The 19257-nt window shown below is 54.2% G+C and overlaps 1 protein-coding gene across 1 annotated transcript in view; it reads right to left on the bottom strand.

Annotated features, from left to right (window-relative positions):
* Positions 1-19257, bottom strand: part of LAMA5 (laminin subunit alpha 5) — an 85270-nt gene that overhangs the window by 13840 nt on the left and 52173 nt on the right. The window contains 34 exon segments of the mRNA XM_041478398.1: positions 226-406; positions 846-946; positions 1195-1409; positions 1813-1893; positions 2117-2244; positions 2516-2629; positions 3044-3274; positions 3484-3567; positions 3653-3754; positions 3896-4057; positions 4402-4542; positions 5056-5200; positions 5354-5558; positions 5678-5889; positions 6210-6325; positions 7087-7226; positions 7412-7538; positions 7932-8133; positions 8636-8733; positions 9231-9339; positions 9854-10014; positions 10291-10444; positions 11149-11255; positions 11348-11490; positions 13842-13971; positions 14245-14258; positions 14260-14383; positions 15971-16127; positions 16288-16387; positions 17133-17238; positions 17645-17697; positions 18198-18297; positions 18462-18514; positions 18677-18814. Coding sequence (XP_041334332.1) covers positions 226-406; positions 846-946; positions 1195-1409; positions 1813-1893; positions 2117-2244; positions 2516-2629; positions 3044-3274; positions 3484-3567; positions 3653-3754; positions 3896-4057; positions 4402-4542; positions 5056-5200; positions 5354-5558; positions 5678-5889; positions 6210-6325; positions 7087-7226; positions 7412-7538; positions 7932-8133; positions 8636-8733; positions 9231-9339; positions 9854-10014; positions 10291-10444; positions 11149-11255; positions 11348-11490; positions 13842-13971; positions 14245-14258; positions 14260-14383; positions 15971-16127; positions 16288-16387; positions 17133-17238; positions 17645-17697; positions 18198-18297; positions 18462-18514; positions 18677-18814 — 4434 coding nt within the window.

Raw genomic sequence — 19257 nt, 5'->3', positions numbered from 1 at the left:
CAGGGTTGAGAAACAGAGAATCATTTTTTGCTTTTACCACTCTGGAGAGAGGGGAAGGAGGTTTTATTCCAGCTGTGCCCATCCACACGCCACTGCTGGGGGTTCCCCGTGCAATGCAGCGACGTGCACAGGCCCTCAGACAGCTGCCAGATGTTTTATCCCTCCAACAACTGGACCAGCAGCCCAGCCCTGACCCAGAGCCCCTGGCTGGGACCCCACACTCACTTGTGCAGCCGCCCTGGCCGAAGCCCCAGTAGCCTGGGGCACACTGGTGGCAGCGGGAGCCGCTGACGCCGGGCAGGCAGCTGCACTGGCCGCTCTGCACGTGGCAGCTGCTCCCCACGGCGCCCACGTCGCAGTCACACCTCCGGCAGCCCGAGCAGCCCTCAAAGCCGTAGTACCCCTCCTAGGGAAAAGCAGGACATGGATGCCCTGGTCAGCAAGTGTGCCTCTCTCTCGAGTCAGTGATGGAGAACCACAGCTTTTCTTTCTAGGTGTGTTTTGAGCACCACAAAATTCGAAGCAACATGGTAAAGATGTGGAGCTGCAGTGAGAACACAGACACACCGCAGCACTGCCCTGTGATCCTGCCCTTGCCCAAGCTGGATGCACTCAGGAAAATGGGGTTTACTGCAGTTTCACAAATGATGCCACTTTACTGGAATGCTGCCTGCACTGCTTGCTGCCAGATCTTTAATAGGCTTTTGCCATGTACTCCTGCAAACTCAGCCTTGACCAGCTGGCAGCCAGCCCTGCTCAGCTCACAGCCTGGGGGACAACACCAGGGCTGCCCCTCATCCCCATGACAAGGACAGGCACCATCCCAGGGCCCAGGGGACCCTCACCTCACAGCGGTCACAGTGCTGGCCTGTCACTCCAGTCTTGCAGAAGCACTGGCCAGTTTGTGGATGGCAGGAGTCAGTCCCACAAGGCGAACAGTTGCACTCTGCCAGGGAAAAATACATCCAGCATTACACTGAAGAGCCTGTCAGCTCTTACTGCTAACAGCAAAACTGCTCTTCCCCCCTTATCTATCAAAGTTAAGACAGAGCCGCTCTCCTCTTGGATTTGCTTCTCACAACTTATGCCCATGACCCCTTTTACAAGCTGCATTGGGCTGCTGCTCCTCAGAGGCAGACGAGCAGTGCTGGGCACCCTCCCCTTGCCCCTGGGCTGGCTGCCTGCCCCGCTCACGTGTGCAGTTCTTGGCTACCACGGCGTCCCCGTAGTAGCCGGGCGCGCAGAGCTCGCAGCGCGCGCCGGCCGTGTGGTGCATGCAGCCCGAGCAGGCGCCCGTCAGGGAGTCACAGCTGCTGAACAGCATGTTGGGATCCGTGTTCCCGCTGCAGTCACAGGGCTGGCACGAGCTGCCAATCACCAAGGGGTTGCCGTAGTATCCCGGGGCACACCTGGAGAAACACAAGTTACAACAGAGTGAGGATCCCGCAGCTCGCGCCTGCACCGCGCACTGGAGTTGCACAACTGGAACAGCGTGAGCATGCAACACTTGTAACTGCTGCAGCCCTCTGGGATGTCAAAGCACTCTGTGTTTTGCCTCGGGATACCTCAGAAAGGTGCCTGTATCACAGGCTGCAAGTCAAGGCAAAGCACACACCTAAGTCACACACCCACAGTAACAGAATTTCAGTAGTCAGGCATTTGCAGGCTGAAAAGGACTGAGGGAAATGCTGCCAGAACAAAGCACTCAGGGGCAGAGCCAGCTGCTTCTGCTGCAGTCCTTAAGGAGAAAACTTCTCTGCCACAGGTTTAGTGTCTGAGACCCCCCCGAAACACGGGAGCCACCCCCCTTACCGCTCACAGTTTGGTCCAGCGTAGCCTGGCTTGCAGAGGCACTGCATGTTGGATCCCTTGTGGACACAGCCAACAGCAAAACTAAAACGAGAATGGGGACACAGGGAGGAGCAGTTACTCCTGATGTGGTGCCAGGGGAGCTGGTCACTCACTGTGGGCTGCTGAGGCCTCAGGCAAGAGGCCATGGACATGGTTTGGGGACAAGGACAAGGCTGGCATTGGGACACCTGCCCTGGTGGGGCACAGAGTAGTTCCAGTGGTTAAACAGGGGGCCAAACAGGAAATCCCATCCTGGGGTGCTTACTTGTTGGAGGCAACTGAAAGAGGGCATGGGCACCCAACACACTGCAGGGGCTCCTGGGCAGAGGGGCTGCCCATGTAGCCATCCTTGCATCGCTCACAGTGGTCTCCTTCTGTGTTGTGCTGGCAGTTCTGCAAGGAAAAGGCAAACCCTGGGCTCAGCACTGACAAGAAATGGTGGCTGCACTAAGAACTCCCCATCAGGATGCCTCAGTCCTTCCTCTCTCCCAGAGCTGCCTTGCACCCTAAGCTGACCCTGAGCAGGATCACCACTGAAACAGTGAAGCCAGTGCTCTGACTCAGGCATGGTTCTGCCAGCCCAGTTAGTACGTAAAGAGCTTTTGAATCACATGCTACAGACCTCCTAACTCCAAAACATCACACTGCTCCACTGTTTACTTACAAGGCATATCCCAGAGCCTGGCAGGCACTGATCTGAGTGGCCATTGCAATGGCAGGGGATGCATTTTCCCAGGAAGAGCCCCTTGGTGTCCCTGTAGTAACCTGGAGCACATTCCTAAGGAGACAGAAAAAGGCAGAGATCTGAAAAACAGCCTGATACTTTTGGGAAAAGCAAAGAAACTAAGTTAGTTTCCATGACAGAATTCCCAGTGGGTTGTACTGATGGAGAAAAGATTATAAGTGGGGATGAAGATTTTTCAGGGCAGTTCCTTCCTGCTCCTTTTAACCAGGAGAGAATTGGCCAGAGAGAAGGACCCATTCCAAGGTACTGCAGCACCTGAATGATTGCAGATGTAACTTCTGCACCTCTCACAAGTGCGCGGTGTGATGGGGAAATGTTCCTTCCTTTGGAACAAGCCGAGCTGTCACTTCAACTGAAGCCCTCAAGAGCCAGCCTGGAGACAGCTGGTATCCAAAACATGACTATCTGACCCCTCTGACTGGAACAGCATGTCCACTGCCCCCTTACCTGGCAGGAGTCCCCCTGGTAGTTAGCTGGGCAGAAGCACAGCTCCACGTTGCTGGCACGGACGCCCGTGGCTGTGTCCGTGGCCATCTCCAGCACCACACGGCGCAGGGACACGGAGGAAGAGAGCTGGGAGAAGAGTGCCCGGATCTGCAGCTGCTCCAGGTTTGCCAGCACCATCATGAGCTCCTCTCTGGACACGGGGTTGTGAGTCTCTGTGTGCCTGAAGTTACCCTGGTGGGAGAAAACCTGGCATTACTGGCAGGAAGCACAAGCATCTGAACATGCAGCCCAGCCTCCACATCCCTGCTGCTGGAATCTTTCCCCTTTGCATGCTGAAAGAGCCCTGCAGCACCTAAAATGCTGAGCTCCAAGCTTGTCTGAATGAGGTCTTGTCCCTTTCCTGCATTATCTGAGCACTTCACTTGTGTGTGCAAACTCACCTCCACCAGCTGCAGCTGGCCTTGATGTGCCTCCCCTGGGGATGGGTAGGCACCTTCCAGAAACATGATGCTCATCTGATTTCCCTGGGAAAAGCAAGGAACGTGTCAGTCATCACCTCATCCTGCTCCTGCATTAGCAGGGGACACCAGGGCATTTCTTGGGCTGCACCTTGAGGATCACGTCCGGCCGGGACTCCATGGGAATGAACACGTCACCCCTGCGAGGGTTGGAGTGCAGCTCGTAGCGAAGGTGCCCTCCATAGGAGGAAACCTGAGGGAGACACAAATCCCACAGGTTGCTGCAAGTCCACAGCACTGAGACAACTAAGGGATGGCCGTGTTTAACTGGAATGTGAGCAGTGCCTGCACGTCAGGCTGCTGGTGAGGTCAGGGTGGTTCCCCATTCTCTTACCTGGTCCCCAAGGTAGGAGCTGGGTGCAACCCAGTAGAGCTCCTGGTAGGCATCTGGGAGGTTTTTGAGGTCAGCAGTGACGAGCTGCTCCCGTGGGCTCAGAGCTGTTGGCACCTCATGGCGGTCGCTGCTCAGCAAGAGCCACCCGTTCATGTCGACAAACTGGAGGGGAAGAGCAACTCTGGGTCTTCTGGTGGAGTCACAGAAAGCATTTGTGTGTTGATGCTCCAGAAGAATAGGTCCCAGAGCAGCAGAAAGGGGAGTAACAGGCTCACACCTCACATGCATCCTCATGAAAGCACAGGAAAGCTGATCATCACCCCCGCCCAGCACATGAGACCCCAGAGACCAGGAAAAGGGGCTGAAAGCAGGAGAGTCAAAGATAACCCTCCTCACTGTGGATCTTCAGTAGGATTGATGCAGGACAGAGACCCGAGGGCAGCTGGGAGCCAGGTGGATGGAACACACCTGACCTGCAGGCTCTGGTGGCCCCCAGCCCCTCTCACCTCAGCTCGGTGCTTCTCGGCACTGCGGCAGCGATCGGTGGCACCGAAGCAGAAACACTTGGTGCAGCCCTTGGGGTTGGTGGCATCCAAAGAAAATGTCCCCAAGCGGCACTGGTCACACCTCAGGCCCTCCACATTTTCCTGAAAGATAAGCAAAGCTTAACAGTGTCAGCAGCTTCTCACAAGGCCTCAGTGGAGGACAGGGATGGCTGTCTGAGTATCAAAACAAAGTGCCACGGTGCTGGAAGATGTTAAAGCAGTCCCTCAAACAGGTTTGCTTGCACAGCACCCACCAAACATTAAATTCAACTAGAGAAAGCACGTGTAAGCCCTACAAAGAGGCTGGAGCAGGGCAGCTCAGAAGGTGTTTGAGCTACCCTGCTGCCATGGAGCCAGGAGCCAATAGGGCTGACAGCTCCACCTGCAACCAGCTCTGACACTGGGCTGGACTCAGACTGGCCATCTCTGCCAGAGACAGCCCAAGGAGTGAAACTTCATGGCCAGGAAGGATGAGGAGATAAGAGCTTTTCAGTGTGTTCTGAACCCACCACTTCATGGGGCACGCTGGGCACACACAGCCTCTGCCACCCCCTGCCAGGGCTGGAGAGTCAAGCCAAGGAGAAAGGCACCACATGAAGGCACTGGGGGACTGACCTTGCAGTGACACTGCCCCGTGACTGGGTCACACACGCTCGCCTGGGTGCCAGCCTGGTGGCAGTCACACGGCCGGCAGTCAGGGTAGTGGTAGTAGCCAGGGGCACAGAGGTCACACTGTCGCCCGATGATGTTGGGCTTGCACCTGGGTGGACACAAGATTCACAAGAGCTTTCAGAGCTTTCCTCACCCCCATCTGCACATTTCCTCCCTTCAGCTTGCCAAAGTGTCCCATCATTCCAGCAGGGCACCAGGGATGCTGCCAGCTGTCCCCAGCGCCAGGACAAGGCTCCCTCACCTGCACTGCCCACTGTCCACGTCACAGCCTGGCTCTGTCAGCTCCTGCACGCCGGGCCGGGAGCAGTTGCAGTCCTCACAGCCGATGAGGGGGTGGCAGCCGAAGGTTTGGGGCTCACAGACAACACACTCCGGCTTCAGGGTGTGGGGAGGGCAGATGCACTGCCCTGTCACTTCATCACACAGACGTGTCCCGCAGTCACAGGCTGCAAGGGACAGAAAAAGGCTGGGTTTGGGCGAGCCACACCCAGGCACCCAAGGCAAGCGTGGGGAATGGATGCAGAGCAGGCGCTGGGAAGGCAGAGGGGCAGCCAGGGGAACTCACGCCTGCAGTTGGGGAAGCCCCAGTAGCCGGTGGCACAGCGGGAGCACTGGCGGCCGATGACGTTGGACTTGCAGGGACACTGTCCCCCGAAGGGCTGGCACTGGCTGCCCCGCGCCCCGGCCTCGTGGCAGCGGCACGGCTGCGCCCCGTTGTTGTAGAAGAGGGACAGCGAGATGGCAGAGTCACGGCAGAACCTCGAGGACGTGCTGGGGCTGCAGGGGGAGGCGGGAGGGGTCAGAGCTGCACATCCCACAGCCTCCACACCACCCCACAGCCTCCACACCACCCCAACCAGTCAGTGCTGCACATCCCCACAGCCTCCACACCACCCCAATCCAGCATCTCCTGCAGCCACAGGGACTCAGTGGGAGGGAGAGCCTGTGACACTGAGAGCTCCCAAACTGATCAACAGTTTGGTCAACACACGTTTGGTCAACAGAAGGAAAACCTCAACTAGCCCCTGCCTACCACACGTGAAGGGAAGGGGCAGCCTGCAGACTGCAAAGCAAGTACCCAAAGCCAAGCATCTCACTTGATGTAGAAGCTGTTGATGCCACAGCTGCTGATGAAATCATAGGACTTGTCCAGGGGTTCCTCCTGCAGGTACTGGGAGGTGTAGCTGTCCTCAGGCACCACAAGGATGTAATCCTGCAAAGCAAGGGTGAGCTGGGTGAGACAGCTCAGACAGACAAGCACCATCCAAAATCACTCTGAAGTCCAAATGCACCTTTAACCTTTCATGTTGCTGGGACAGAACATAACACACCAAGTACTGCAAAGACCAGGAGTCACCCCTCTACTGAGGTCTGTCCATCAGGGCCCATTTAACCTAAAGCTCCACATGAGGAACAGCACAAATTCACCAGACTAAAACCAGGCAGAATACCCCCAGAGCACAGCACAGGCTGTGCCTCAGCAGCACAACAATCTTTACAATCTGAAATTTCTACACATGAAGGCACTTGGGTTCCAATTCTGTCTTTCAGCCATTGATCCAAATTTTGGTCAACCTTCTAGTCCTGCTGCCTGAGAATAACATGGGCAACCTACTCTCATGATGAGGCCTGCCTGAACAAACAATATTATGCAGGCTTAAGATACTGCTAGAGCAGGAATAAGGCTTATTCTGGATTATCACAAACTATGTATGCAAAGTAAAGCTTCAATTTCTGTCTGGTTTTGATACCAAAACCAGACAAGGAAGGACATTGTCATATATAGAAGCTGCCCCTGTAAATTCTGCCCTCAATTCCACACCACTAAGGCTGGAGACTGCAAATTCTAGGGTATTTCAGAGATGAGTGGTGGTGGGTAAGATTCCTGCTGTCACACAGTGACAAAAATCCAGTGAAAAGCCCTCTGCTGACACCTGCCCAGCATGCTCTGGAGCTTCATGGAGAGAGGCTCACCAGCCACAGCTGCTTGCCCTCTGGCACTCGAACAACCACAGTCAGATCATTATCAGTAACATCCAGGATGATCTGGTCCTCAGAAACCACCAGGCTCCGACACCCGTAGCCATGTGGGCAGAAGTTTGCATTGGTCTGACCTGAAAAAAACAACAGATGTGTTGGTCTCACCCGTCCCCTGAGTCCCCATCCCATCCTCCCACTTTGGAAGGGACAAGTCAGTCTTGCTTCATTTTTGCAATCCCTGAACAGCCCACAGTCTGGCATGGAAAACTTCCAGGGCTTCTGCCAACCTGCAGCTTCCCCAGGTCCCTGCTCCTCTCACCTTGCCAGATGCGCCCACCATTGATGAGCACCTCCACGGGGAAGGTGGGGTGGCTGGGCTGGTAGAAGTGCAGGATGAAGGCGTAGCGTCCCAGGGTCTGGATCCGGCTGTTGAACAGCACTGCAGCCTGCCCCAGCACGGGAGAACACAGACAAAAATCCATGTCTGACACATACACACACAGCTGGGATGTTTCTGAATTACTGCACAGACTTGTGCTCTTATTGCACAGCTGCCAGGTTGTGAGAATTCAGTGAATCAAGCCCCCCATGCCTCTACACTCTCTCCCCTCTAATGCTGCCACCTGAAAAGCTTTTCCTGGGGTCCCAGAGAACCAAACAAGGTTGGATAAAGCCAAGACAGGTGAGTCCACAGGAATTACAAGTTCAGGGAGAAGTTTAAAACTCAGATTAAATTCTGAAAATGCTAATTGATAAAGCATTAATCAGCAAGTAATGAAAATTTCTCCCTGCCCCAGTAGTCCATTGTCACAGCACCAGCAAACCAGCCCAAGCCATACCTGTGGGGACTGCAGGAGGATGAGCTCTGCAGTGGGGTCCATGGCTGTGGGAGGACGAGGAGCAGGCTCCACTGGCACCCCAGAGGGAGCCACGTGGACAGCCTGAGCCAGGGGCACCTCTGGGGCGATGGGCAGAGCCTGGGCCCCCTCCAAAATGATTGACTGAGAAAGCTTCAGGAACCTTGAGGGGACACAGGAGCTGCTGAAAAACAAGGAGTAAAGAGGATGTGAGTATCTCCAGAAAGAAAGAGAGGAGGGAAGCACGCCCTATAACTCCTGGTGGATTACAAGGTGTGCCTGCTGAGGGAGAGCTCACTGCCAGCACGCCTGGAGCTCTGGGATATGGGCTCAGCAGGAAGAACAGGAGCCTGGCTCAGGCCAATTCCTCTGCAAATATTTATCTGAAGCAGCATCAAAAATTTGGATACAGCAAGGGTCTTGCTGTATGTGAGCAAGCACAGGAATGCCTGTTTGGGATGACACTTGAGTGTGTGCCCCAGGAGGCAGAGTGGGGCTCAGGCACAGGACCATCAGTCTGATCCCAGTCTGTGCTCAGAGGACACAACCATGGAGTTTCACCTCAGCTGGAGATTTATTCATCAAAAACTTCAAAAAGTCTCTGAGCCTGAGGGAAGCGGGACAAGCAAATGTTTTTGGAAACAGTCCCACTGATGCTAAAGCTGAGGGGGACGTGAGACCCTCACCTGTTGGATGAGAAGGTGCCATGGACACTGATGCAGTGCACCTTCGGTTCGATGAGCTCCATGGTGAACTGTGCAGCAGGGATCAGGTACACTTTGTGCTGCCACACGGGAGAGAGACACCTGGTTATGTGACAGCCTCTGCCCCTGGAGCCACAGCTGTCCCTGTGCCCACCAGCCAGCAGGCACTTCAGCTAATGCATGGCAGTCACACCTCTGCTTATTCCTTGGCACAAGCCTTATGGCATTTAGAAGCTCCACATATGGATGGGATTCTTCTATCCTTGGCTAAACTAGGAATGTCTTCAAGATAAAAAAGGAACTGCTCTTACAGAGCTCCCTCTGCAAGAGCAGCTGCTTCTCCCCATCTCCTCCCCACTCCCAGCCCCATGATTTACTTCAAAACACCCCACTGACCACATCCTCCACTTGGACTGGTTGTGACACAGACTAACCCAGTATCCAGTCCAAACAGGACTAGAAAACCCAGACTAAGATCCGAGATCCCATCCAAACAGAACTAGAAAATCCTTCTACAGGCTGAGTCCCAGTCCACCTCTCCTCCCTGTGCCCCCCCTACCCTCAGAGGGAGCCTTACCAGGAAGAAATCAGCCAGATCAGAGGTGAAACGAACAGTGGCCTCTGAGGTGAGTTCAAAAGTTGCCATTCGACTCTGGGAATCTACAGCAATCCCTCGACAAAGGAAACTGTAAGAGAAACACACACTTTGAAATCAGTCTTGCACAGGGTCATGACCCATTTCTTGTCCTGCCAGCTCTATGTCCTGAGGGGATTTACACAAAGTCCCTGAAAATCTTTTGATGTTTTTTCTGGCTGCTTGCAAGAGCAAAGTTTTCCAAGGACACCCCAAACATTTGTTTCCTACTGCAAAGGTTGCAATCTGAAGCCAGACAGGGTTTGACCTGTCTCAAATAAACCTGCCTGGAGGCCATTCCCTAAGTCAAGGTCCCTACCAACAATTCAGCTGCAAACAGACGCCCAAGACCATCTCCTGCAGAGGCAGGTACATACTTCCTGACATGGGGTGGCCAGCCACTGAAATCTGTGTCCAGCCAGAATGAGTCTGGACACGCAGAACTTAGGTGGACAATACTGAAGCTTGCTTTGTTTATGTGATAAACCCAAAAAACTTCAACTGGAGGGGAGGCTGTCCTTGCCATGGCAGAGAACTGGACCCTTTCTCCCCCGAGGTGCCCTCACCTGTAGACACAGGGGTAGAAGGTGAACGTGCCCTGCTGCGTGGCCGAGCGCGGCGAGCTCACGGCGATGCCCACGCTCTGCAGGGCGTTGGTGTTGGCATATTCCACCAGCAGCACGTACTTCCCAGGCTGGGCCACGGACAGGGACAGCTGCACTTCCACCTGGAGCACAGAAGGATGACTGAGGGAGTGTGTGCAGGGTGCTACAAGCCAGCCTCCTCTGCAGCTCAGGGGACAACGCACCAAATCTCACCAAATCCTTGCAAACCTTTATGTGTGAGAGACTGGGTCTGGGTGCCCTGAACAGGGCACACAAGCACACAGCTGCAGGGGTGCAAAGCCTTTCTGGTGCAGGTAAAGCCTGCCCAGGTGTAGTTGAAGCCCCAGACAGGGGAGGCAGGGTGCCCAGGAAGGGGACAAAGCAGAAGTGCCACTCACATCAGTGCCACTGCAGGTGGCCATGCGGGGGTGGGAAGGGGTGAGCTGCTCCGTGGGACACAGCCTGGGCAGCCTGTTGTCCAGCCTGCACACTGCATCCACCCCTGGCACGGCAGGGAAGCCCTCCACGGACAGGTACTTGTACAAGAGGCAGCTGGAAACACACAGAAAATAATTGTGAAGTACAAAAGTTACATCATGGTTATGAAAGTTGAGAGCACCCACAAAGCCTGGGCCCAGCCAAGTTTGCAAAAGGCTTTGGTCTATCAGGAGGGCCAAGGAGCAGCTCTGGGCAGTGGGGAGCAAGGGACTGGGCATTACAGGACCAGGGAGAGCAGTAACAACAAAAAGCTTCTCCCCTGGCAATGGGTTTTATCCTGGGGACCACGACTATAGCGGATGGGACAACCAGTGTCCAGAGCCCAGCCAGCCTTCTTGCCAATAAGGACAGAGAGGTAGTGGGCAAGCAGAAGCACTGAGATACTGCAAACACTACCAGACTGCTCATTTTAAATAGTCCAGCAAAACCTACTCACGGCAGACATTTCTGAGGACACACACAGCCACACACAAGCTGGCACTGGGAGCCCAGCCCAGCAGAGAGGTGGGCTATGGTGTCACTGTGTGAGCTGGCCCTCCAGGGTCCATGAGAAAACACAGGCTGGCTGTGCCATGGATGAGAAGATCTATGGGCTGGCTTTCTGGGCCGGTGCAGGCTCCACAAGCTTTACTGGCCACAGCCAAGTGCTCTACGAGCATTTTACTGCATCACTGAGTATGGACTGTGCATATTCCTTAACCCCAAGCCAAGAGGAGCTGAGCAAGCCCCACACAGCACAGAGATGTGCAGATCCTTACTTCTGGGTGGCTTGTTCAGGGGCTGGCTGGTAGACACAAGGCTCCGTGACCTTCAGCTGCAGGATTGGTGCTTCGTAGTATGAGCTGGGCAGCAAAACCAGATAGTCCTGGGAGGAGAGATGGGAGAGGTGTTACGCTTGGCAGACTTGTCCCCAGGGAGCTGCTGAAGCCCCCACGGTGGAGGAGCACAGGGCCTTACCAGCAGCACACCCTGTGCTTCAACAACCAGAGACCAGGTGTTGGGGTTGAGCACGAAGGGCTCCCCGAAGCTGTTCTGGGGCACAGTGACAAAGGCTGGCTCCGTGCTGGGAGCAAAGACAATCTGCTTGGTCTGCTCTGTACCTGGAATGGGAGGGATGAGAGGCTGTGAAGGGACTGGAATGGAAAACCTGGGGCTGGACATGGGAGGCTATGCTCAGGGAAGCAGCTCTGTGGTGCAGTGGGGAGCGACAGGTTCCCACTTTCTCGGTGCACCACACTGTCCTGGAACAGAGACATCCACTCTCAATCTGCTCAACAGCCTAATGGGAGAAATAAATATAAATCACTGCAATCCTTAATGCAAATCCAGAGCTCTCACAGTGTGCTCTGCATACCCAGGCTGCAAAGCACAGAGTGTTGCAAGCCAAGGAGAGTTTTGCCAGCTAGAAAAGGAAAGAACTCATCTGTGAAGAGTTAACCGTGAGACAGACAAAAAGAATTGCCCAGATACATTTCTTCCTCAGGGAAATTCTGACCCCAGCTCCACAGGCAAGATACCTGTCTTCTGGCAAACTTTCAGGCCCCCAAGGTGTGCTCCTGCCTTTCTTCCTGCCAACCACAGACTCTGCACTTGAGATTCAGATGTTCTTTTAAACTGACAGAACAGAATGGGTGCAAGGCCTGATCCTGCTGCTGCTGAACAGCTCCTTGGCTCATACGACAGTCCCACAACCTCTTAATTAATGGATGCAATCACAATACAGAACCTAGGAACAGACTGTGTGCCTGCCCAGGAGGTTCAGGAGCTTTTGAAGAGCACAGGTGAGAGGGATTCACCGGGAATGGCTGCATTTTGAGCAGATGAGATGAAGAAGGACGTGGGAATGTGGCACACTGACTGTCCTTGTGTGATACATGGACACCAAGGCACAACACACAGGGCCAGAGGCTAAAGCAAAGGCTTGTGCTACTGCTGGGATGGTTAATAATAACCCCTTCCCATGTGTGGCAGCTCTGTGACATGCCTGGCATCAGCTGAGCCTGGGACCTCACTTTTCCAGATGGGAAGCAGAGGTGAAGACTCAAGCAGTGAACAGATTTCCCTGAACTGGCACTGGGGTAGATTCATTGATTGAAGTTTCAGATCCCTTTAAGGCAAGGCACAGCTCCAACTGAGACAGCTTCTGGAGGCAGAGTGGAAGAAACCAGGCTGAAAATCCCATACTTGGAAAAGGCTTTCCCTTTTGCAAGCCACATCTTCCAACTTCTTTCCAGGCTGCTTGTTCTTTGCCTCGTGAAGCCCTTTCCATCCAGACAGGAGCGGGGCTCAGCACTCCTGAAGCCTCCCAAGGATGCTGCTGTCCTCTTGTTGGTGCACCAGTTTGGCTGCTTGCCTTCAGCACTAAAAAAATCACATTGCTTCTGCACAAGAAGTGAAGCACTTTTTAAGGCAAATGAGCTCTGCTGCTTGGATAGGACAGGTTAAATACTTCCTGACCTTTGGTGGGATCCTAAAAGCATGACCACAGCTCCTGCTCTTCTTGTTCTTCTGCTGTGTAATATGACTGGACATTAAAAAATGCCATTTTTCCTCTCAAAAAGAAAAAGGCGGCAGAAAAATAGTATTTTGGCATTTCAAACCTTGCATACCACATCAAAGGCAGAACCTATGCCAACTCAAGACAGAGGAGACAACTTCACACACAGATAATTTAGGTAGTTAGGGTTGACAGCCTTGTGCTGTGGATGTGTGGTCTGGAGGATGAGCTTCAGCAGGACAGTGTGGCTGTGGCATCCAAAGGGGTAAAATGAGCCAGCCACCCATCCACCACGGCCTCAGGTGTGCTCCCATGTCATCCTGCTCAGACTGTTTCCCAGAAAAATTGCTGTCCAGATTCTAGGCTTGTTCAGACATCTCTTGGTGGCTCTTCTCCAGCAGCTCGTGGCTTGACGAGAGGACACTGCACCAGAGTGCAATGCCTGTGTAAGATGTGTAATTCCACAGCACTTCCAAGCCCCACACCACGTGTGAAACCAGCAGCCTGGTTTGGAGAAGCACACGGGAAAGGCAGGACTGCCACGTCAGGGCATCTGGTAAATAAAACCACATCCAGCTGCCAAAGACTGGATCCACTTCCCAGCTCCTGGCCCATTCTGCTTTTGTGGAAAGTCAGCTCAGCTTTGCCTGGGGCACTGGGGTGATCTCGTCCTGTGCTGGAAAGGTTGTATGGAATTGTACAACAGCTTTATCTCCCACAGCCTGGCTGGTATCAGTCCTCACTCAGTGTGCAGCCCCAGGGCTGGGCCCACCTTGCTGCTGCTTTGGTAAATAAAGGGGGCTGCAAACTCAAATCAGCCTTTCAACTGGGAGAGCAGGACTAATAGGTAAAGCCATATGGAAGCGTCTTCTGGAAAGGATGATGCAGAAGGTTGCCTGGGATGGGGAGGAGGTGGCGATGGCACAGGGAAGCAGAGCAGTCTGGGATCCTTACCTCTCCTTCGTGGCTGATAAGCTGTAATTTTGCCATACACAGTAGCCCCTCCTGAATTAATATACCTCAGGATGACATGGAACAGATAGAGCTCTGCCTCCTTCACGTCTACAGTGACTCTGATTTTATTCTGCAAAAAGCAAAAGAGCACACGGGGCACACATCACTGTGGGGGCAGCTCCTGAGCGCCCACCCACTCTGGGGAGGGCCTGACCCGCCTGCCCTACCTGCCTGCCTGCCTGCCTCTCTTCCCCCTCCCTCGCCAGCCCAGGCACGGCTCTGGCCGGCCACCTGACACGGGCACACTCGGGACAGACACACCTTGGGCCAGGAGAAGGGGCAGAGGAGCAGTGTCGCAGCGTGGGACGCTCTGAGTTAGTCTAGAAGTGAAAAATGCACTTACAGTTGGCACAAACATTAAACTTTCCTTCCTCAACGACCGAGACCCTCCCTTCCACACTGGCGGGCCCCCGGCTGACGTAGCGGAAGACGAGGCGGAAGAGGTCGGGGGAGGTCACATTGACAGTCACCACTACCTTGGGCTGGTGGGAGAGAGAAAGGGGAGAGAAGCAGAGCACACCTTCAGTTACCTCCACCACCCTCTCTGCCAGCCCAAGCGCAGCCCTCGGCTCACTGCTCCCAAAGCAACATGCCACAGCGCGAGGAGGAGACAAGCACGCGGACCCTACTGCTCACGGCACCTCCTGACACTGTGCCTCGCTCTGGGGACGCTTGGGGACAGCCACTGAGGGAGCAACCTGCCTGTGGAAGGGGGTGGGAAGGCTGTGATCACACCTGGAGGATGCTGTGGCACAGCAGGGTGTCCTGGAGCACACACAATTACACGGGAAGGTTATAGGAAGTGGTTGCTTTTGTTATCAGTGTGCTGCAACCAGCCACCAGGTACCAAACTCCTGCCCTTGTATTGATGGGGCTCTGCCCAGCTGCCTACAGAAGAGGCTGGGAATTGAGCTGGTGCCTCATCCTCAGAAATGTGCAGTGCTAAGGACCAGCAGGGCTAATGGGCCATGCAACTGATGGGACATCTGCTCTCCTCCTGCCTGGACACTGCTTGCCAAGACCCTGGCTAAGGAGATGCTCAGGTCTGACCCATTTCAAAGATCCTAGACTTAAATAACCTCCTGCCCAGGGAGACTTTATTGGGCTGTGCTCTCCAAAGCTCCCCATCTTCCCATGGAGAGCAAACTGGAAAGGTTTTGATGATAATGAATTACAGGTGAGACCTGCCAGCTAAAAGCCACGTGTCAGCCCTTCTATCAAGATCCATTTCTAGCTCAAACACCAATTCAACACTGCAGCTATGAGCTTGAGCATGAGCTCCATCCTTAAGCTTTAAGGCTGGGATTTTCTCAAGGGAGCCCCACAGAAGTTCACTGCTTAGCTCCTACCTAAAATTCAGTGGGAAACAACCCCTCTGTTATTTCACCTAAGCACAAAAATGTGAAGAAAACTGAAAGTACATGCACCAGAGTAAGGAGCATCTTACATGGAACAAGACTGTCAGAGAATCACTGCCCTGTACTCCATCCCCAAACGTGCACACACTTCGCAGAGGCCATGCAGAAGAAAACACCAAGGAGAGAAAAAGAGTCAACAGAAGAAACAGCTTCATTTCTAGGGCTTACACAACTCCAGGTTAGCATAAACCATTGCTACAGCAAACCAGCTAACAGCAAGGGCAAAGGCTGAAGGGTAACAAGAGGTCCAAGCTGAACATGGCAGCTGAGGAGGAGATACTTATTTTTGGAAAAGGGAGGAAAGGTTATGCAGAGTCAGTTGAAAGAGGAACAAGGAAACTGAGAGACAGTGTTTATAGACATCCCTGTAAGTAATCACCATGCTACCACCTTTGTCTAAATAGACTAGGATGTCATGGGATTCCCAGTTTAGGATCTTTCCCCTCATCAGTCTATGCCACCCCCAGCACTACAGGAAGTATCTGCACAAACAGGCTATATATACACTGTGCTGTTTATGTTGGCCATCCTGTGACTTTGGGGGTTTCAGGAGCACTTGGGGTGGAAGATGTGTGCCAAAAGCACATCAGTCTTCCATTGGCCACATCCTCCCCGCGGGGAGCCGGGCTGGGCTGCAGCCAGCAGGCGTACCTGGATGGAGGACATCTGTGCATAGCCTCGCCAGCTGAAGCCCTCAAACTCCAAGGGGTTGTAGCCAAAGCGCACAGCCCGGCCGGATGGCGTGGTGCCTTCCTCCAGCTCGAATTTCAAGTGGTGAAGGTCAGGGAAATAATGATCCTGTGCTGGTCTGGGGAAGAGGGAACACCGTTACCTGCGGGGCTGCCCAGAGCGAGCGGCAGGAGGACACCTCCGCCAGGCTGATGTGACAGCAGCCCAGGCGATGAGTCCCCAGCCCCGTGGTGGCAGAGGACACCGCGGGAGGCAGAGCATGCCAAGGTGCAGCTTACTGGGTGCAGGTGGGACCGCGTGTGCTCTGCCGACAGCGACAGGCTCCGCTCCGCGCCTCGCAGGACGGTCCCAGGGCCCCGCCGACGTCGCACCGGCAGCCTGCGGCAGGAAGCGCCTGTTTACATTCCCGCCGCGCTAACGAGCTCCTGGTCGCTAATCAAAGGCACATCCCAGCGGGCGGGGAGCCTGCGGCCACTATTTTTATTCCATTGTATCCGTTTTCATATTTGGCCCCGGCCCCACTTGGATGGACACGTCTTCCACCTCAGCGCGGAGCTATTTCCAGGCGGCTGGTGGAACAAGGTCTGCAAACCCTCACGGCCGGCGTGCAGCCCTGCCAGCGCTGCTATGGATGGCTCAGAGCAGCCCATCCCCTCCTTTGCCTCTTCCCATGGACACGGGGGAGCGTGGCCAAGCCCACGTATCCATGCCCACCCTCTCCCAGCAGGAGGAAGGGGTGTTGCTGCAAGGATGTGACCACTGGTTCAAACACACCAGTTTCTGGTACCCAAAGGGGCACCTCACCTGGCTTTTCTCTCCCCAGGCTGACAGACCTGTGTCCAACAGTGAAGAAGCACGACCTCAGGTCTCCAGAGCCACAGTAATTCCCATGCTCTGGGTTGTGTTATAGAATCATAGAGCCAAGGTTGGAAGGGACAAAAAGATCTCTGAATTCTGACCATCAACCCAGCACTTAACCGCATCACCCCAAAAGTGATGACACAAAACAGAAGGTGGGACATCTCTTCCCCTTTTCTCCAAGGTCACCAACCAGTCAGTCTGGGCAGTGGGGTCAGTTCTTGTGGCCCCCTCACTCCCCAAACACATCACAGAAGGGCCTCACCTTGGCAGCCGAAGTAATTTGCATTCTCCATGTTGAAGTAGCCGTCCTTGCAGGCCGAGCAGAACTGCCCACACACGTTGGCTTTGCAGAAACACTGCCCATCGCCCTGGGAGAGAAGCAGGCATGGAAACTCATTCCCTGCTGTTGCTTGTCATGGCTAAGCTGTTCCTCAGTTATTTGGGTTCTGGTCTGAGACACTGCAGGAGCAGCAGTCTGAGATTCATGCTCCACACGGCTTCCTGTGCGTGGGTGGGCCAGATAAGGGCCAGATAACTTAAATTACCCAACAATGCAGGCAAACAAAAATCCAGGCATCCTGGGACAGACCCAGAAATATTTAGGTGCCTAATTTATGACAGGTCTTAATCCCACATTCTCATGCAAGCCCAGATTGTGGTGCAAGCGCTGAGAGCTCAGTGCTGGGGCCTCTCCAGCAGCGGCTGGGACAGACAGAGCTGAACACTCCCAACACAGCACACTCAGAGGAGCCTGGGAGCAGAGAACAAACCCACCTGCCGGCACTCTGTGATTCCACTGACGGTGCCCTTGGTGTCACACTTGCAGCCTGAGGAGAGGGAGATGAACAGGAAAGCCAGAAGGTCAATCAGCCCCTGAGAAGAAGCCTGATGGGGTCAGCACCCACCACACCAGAGGACACTGGTTGGGGTAAGAGGAGCCAGGAGCTGGTCAAGCAGAAAGTAGCCCTGCGCAAGGGCTCAGATTTCATTTTGGACAGCTACAGTTGAGGATGCAGCCATCAAAGACATTTGCCTTTTCTGCATATTTGGCCATGAAAAATTAGGTGTCTGTATGGAGGGCTGAGAATGGCATAACTCATTGCATGAGCCCTATGTTTCATCCCAAGCAAAAAGCTCCAGGCTCTGGCCTTTCCCCTTTCCACGTGAGGGTTACCCAGAAGACTCCAGCTCTGACACATCACTTCTGGGTAAAGATGGAAGGAAGGCTATCACTTCCAATTCTCCAGTGATGGTGCTCACTGGCTTGGGTTTGGCTCCTGCACCATGGAGGGGACTTTTGTGGGCTGTGCAAATGCCATTTCCTTACTCAGGCAGCCATAGGGGTTCTCTGGAGTCAGGTTCCAGTATCCAGGCTTGCATCTGTCACAAGCTGGGCCTTCCACGTATGCCCGACATGCACAGGAGCCCTGGGGAAAGGCAGGGGGAGAAAAGAACAGGTGAGAATTTGAAGCACAGTGGTTGAACGTTGGGTCTGCTGCTCTGGCTGAGCTTAAGGAAGGACTTGGCCCAAAAAGAGATAAAGTAGATCACACAAAAGGCAGGGGTTGTGGGAGGTTCATTTCATACTCACTGGGGCCAGTGAGGGATCTGCAGTCTCCAGCCCTGCTGGGTTACAGGAGCCCACTAGAAAAGGAGTAAAAGAACAGATTTATAACACTTGCCACCCCTTAGCTGTCCCTAACTGGGGGTTACTTCTCCCCTTGCAAACATTTTGGGTGATGCTAAACGCATTTACCAGCACCCAAGAGACCGGAGTGTGCCAAGAGATCAGGGAAAAGGGGCTACCTTCGCAGCGGGGGAAGCTGTAGGCGCCGGGCACGCAGCTGTCACAGCGCAGTCCGGTCACCCGCGGGCGGCAGCTGCACTGCCCCGTGTCCTGCTCACAGGTGCCGTGCAGGGACCCCTCCCGGGAGCACTGGCAAGCTGCAAGAGAGGGGAGAGAACTGCTGGAGGGGCATTCAGGGCTTCCCAGCAACAGCCTCTTTTGTCCGCCTGACCTTCGCCAAAAACAGCCAGACGTGGCTGGTATAAATAAATATGTATGAATAAAATTCTCATTCTTTGCTTTTGGTTAAAACTGCCCCATCTTTTAAGAAAAACAATAGAAGTCTCAATGCTTATCACAGCCATTCACATACATTTATGTGTATTTCAGAGGCAGGGAAGAGTTTTGGTTGAGGAGAAGGGGTGTGATCTCATTCCTTAAAAGTCAGTTGCCAGTGACAAATCAGACCCTACAAAATCCCAAACATTCCAGAACAGCATTTGGCCATCAGGGTCTGCCCTGTGGATGTTGGATGTGAGCAGCAGGGTGAGGGCAGGGCAACGGCTCCACAGCTTCTGCACGACCTGCTGCCCATGAATGC

This window comes from Pyrgilauda ruficollis, unplaced genomic scaffold (genome assembly GCF_017590135.1).
Source record: "Pyrgilauda ruficollis isolate IOZ18807 unplaced genomic scaffold, ASM1759013v1 scaffold45, whole genome shotgun sequence".
Lineage (NCBI taxonomy): Eukaryota > Metazoa > Chordata > Aves > Passeriformes > Passeridae > Pyrgilauda > Pyrgilauda ruficollis.
The sequence above is the reverse complement of the archived record's forward strand: the minus strand, read 5'-3'. Positions and strand labels throughout refer to the sequence as shown.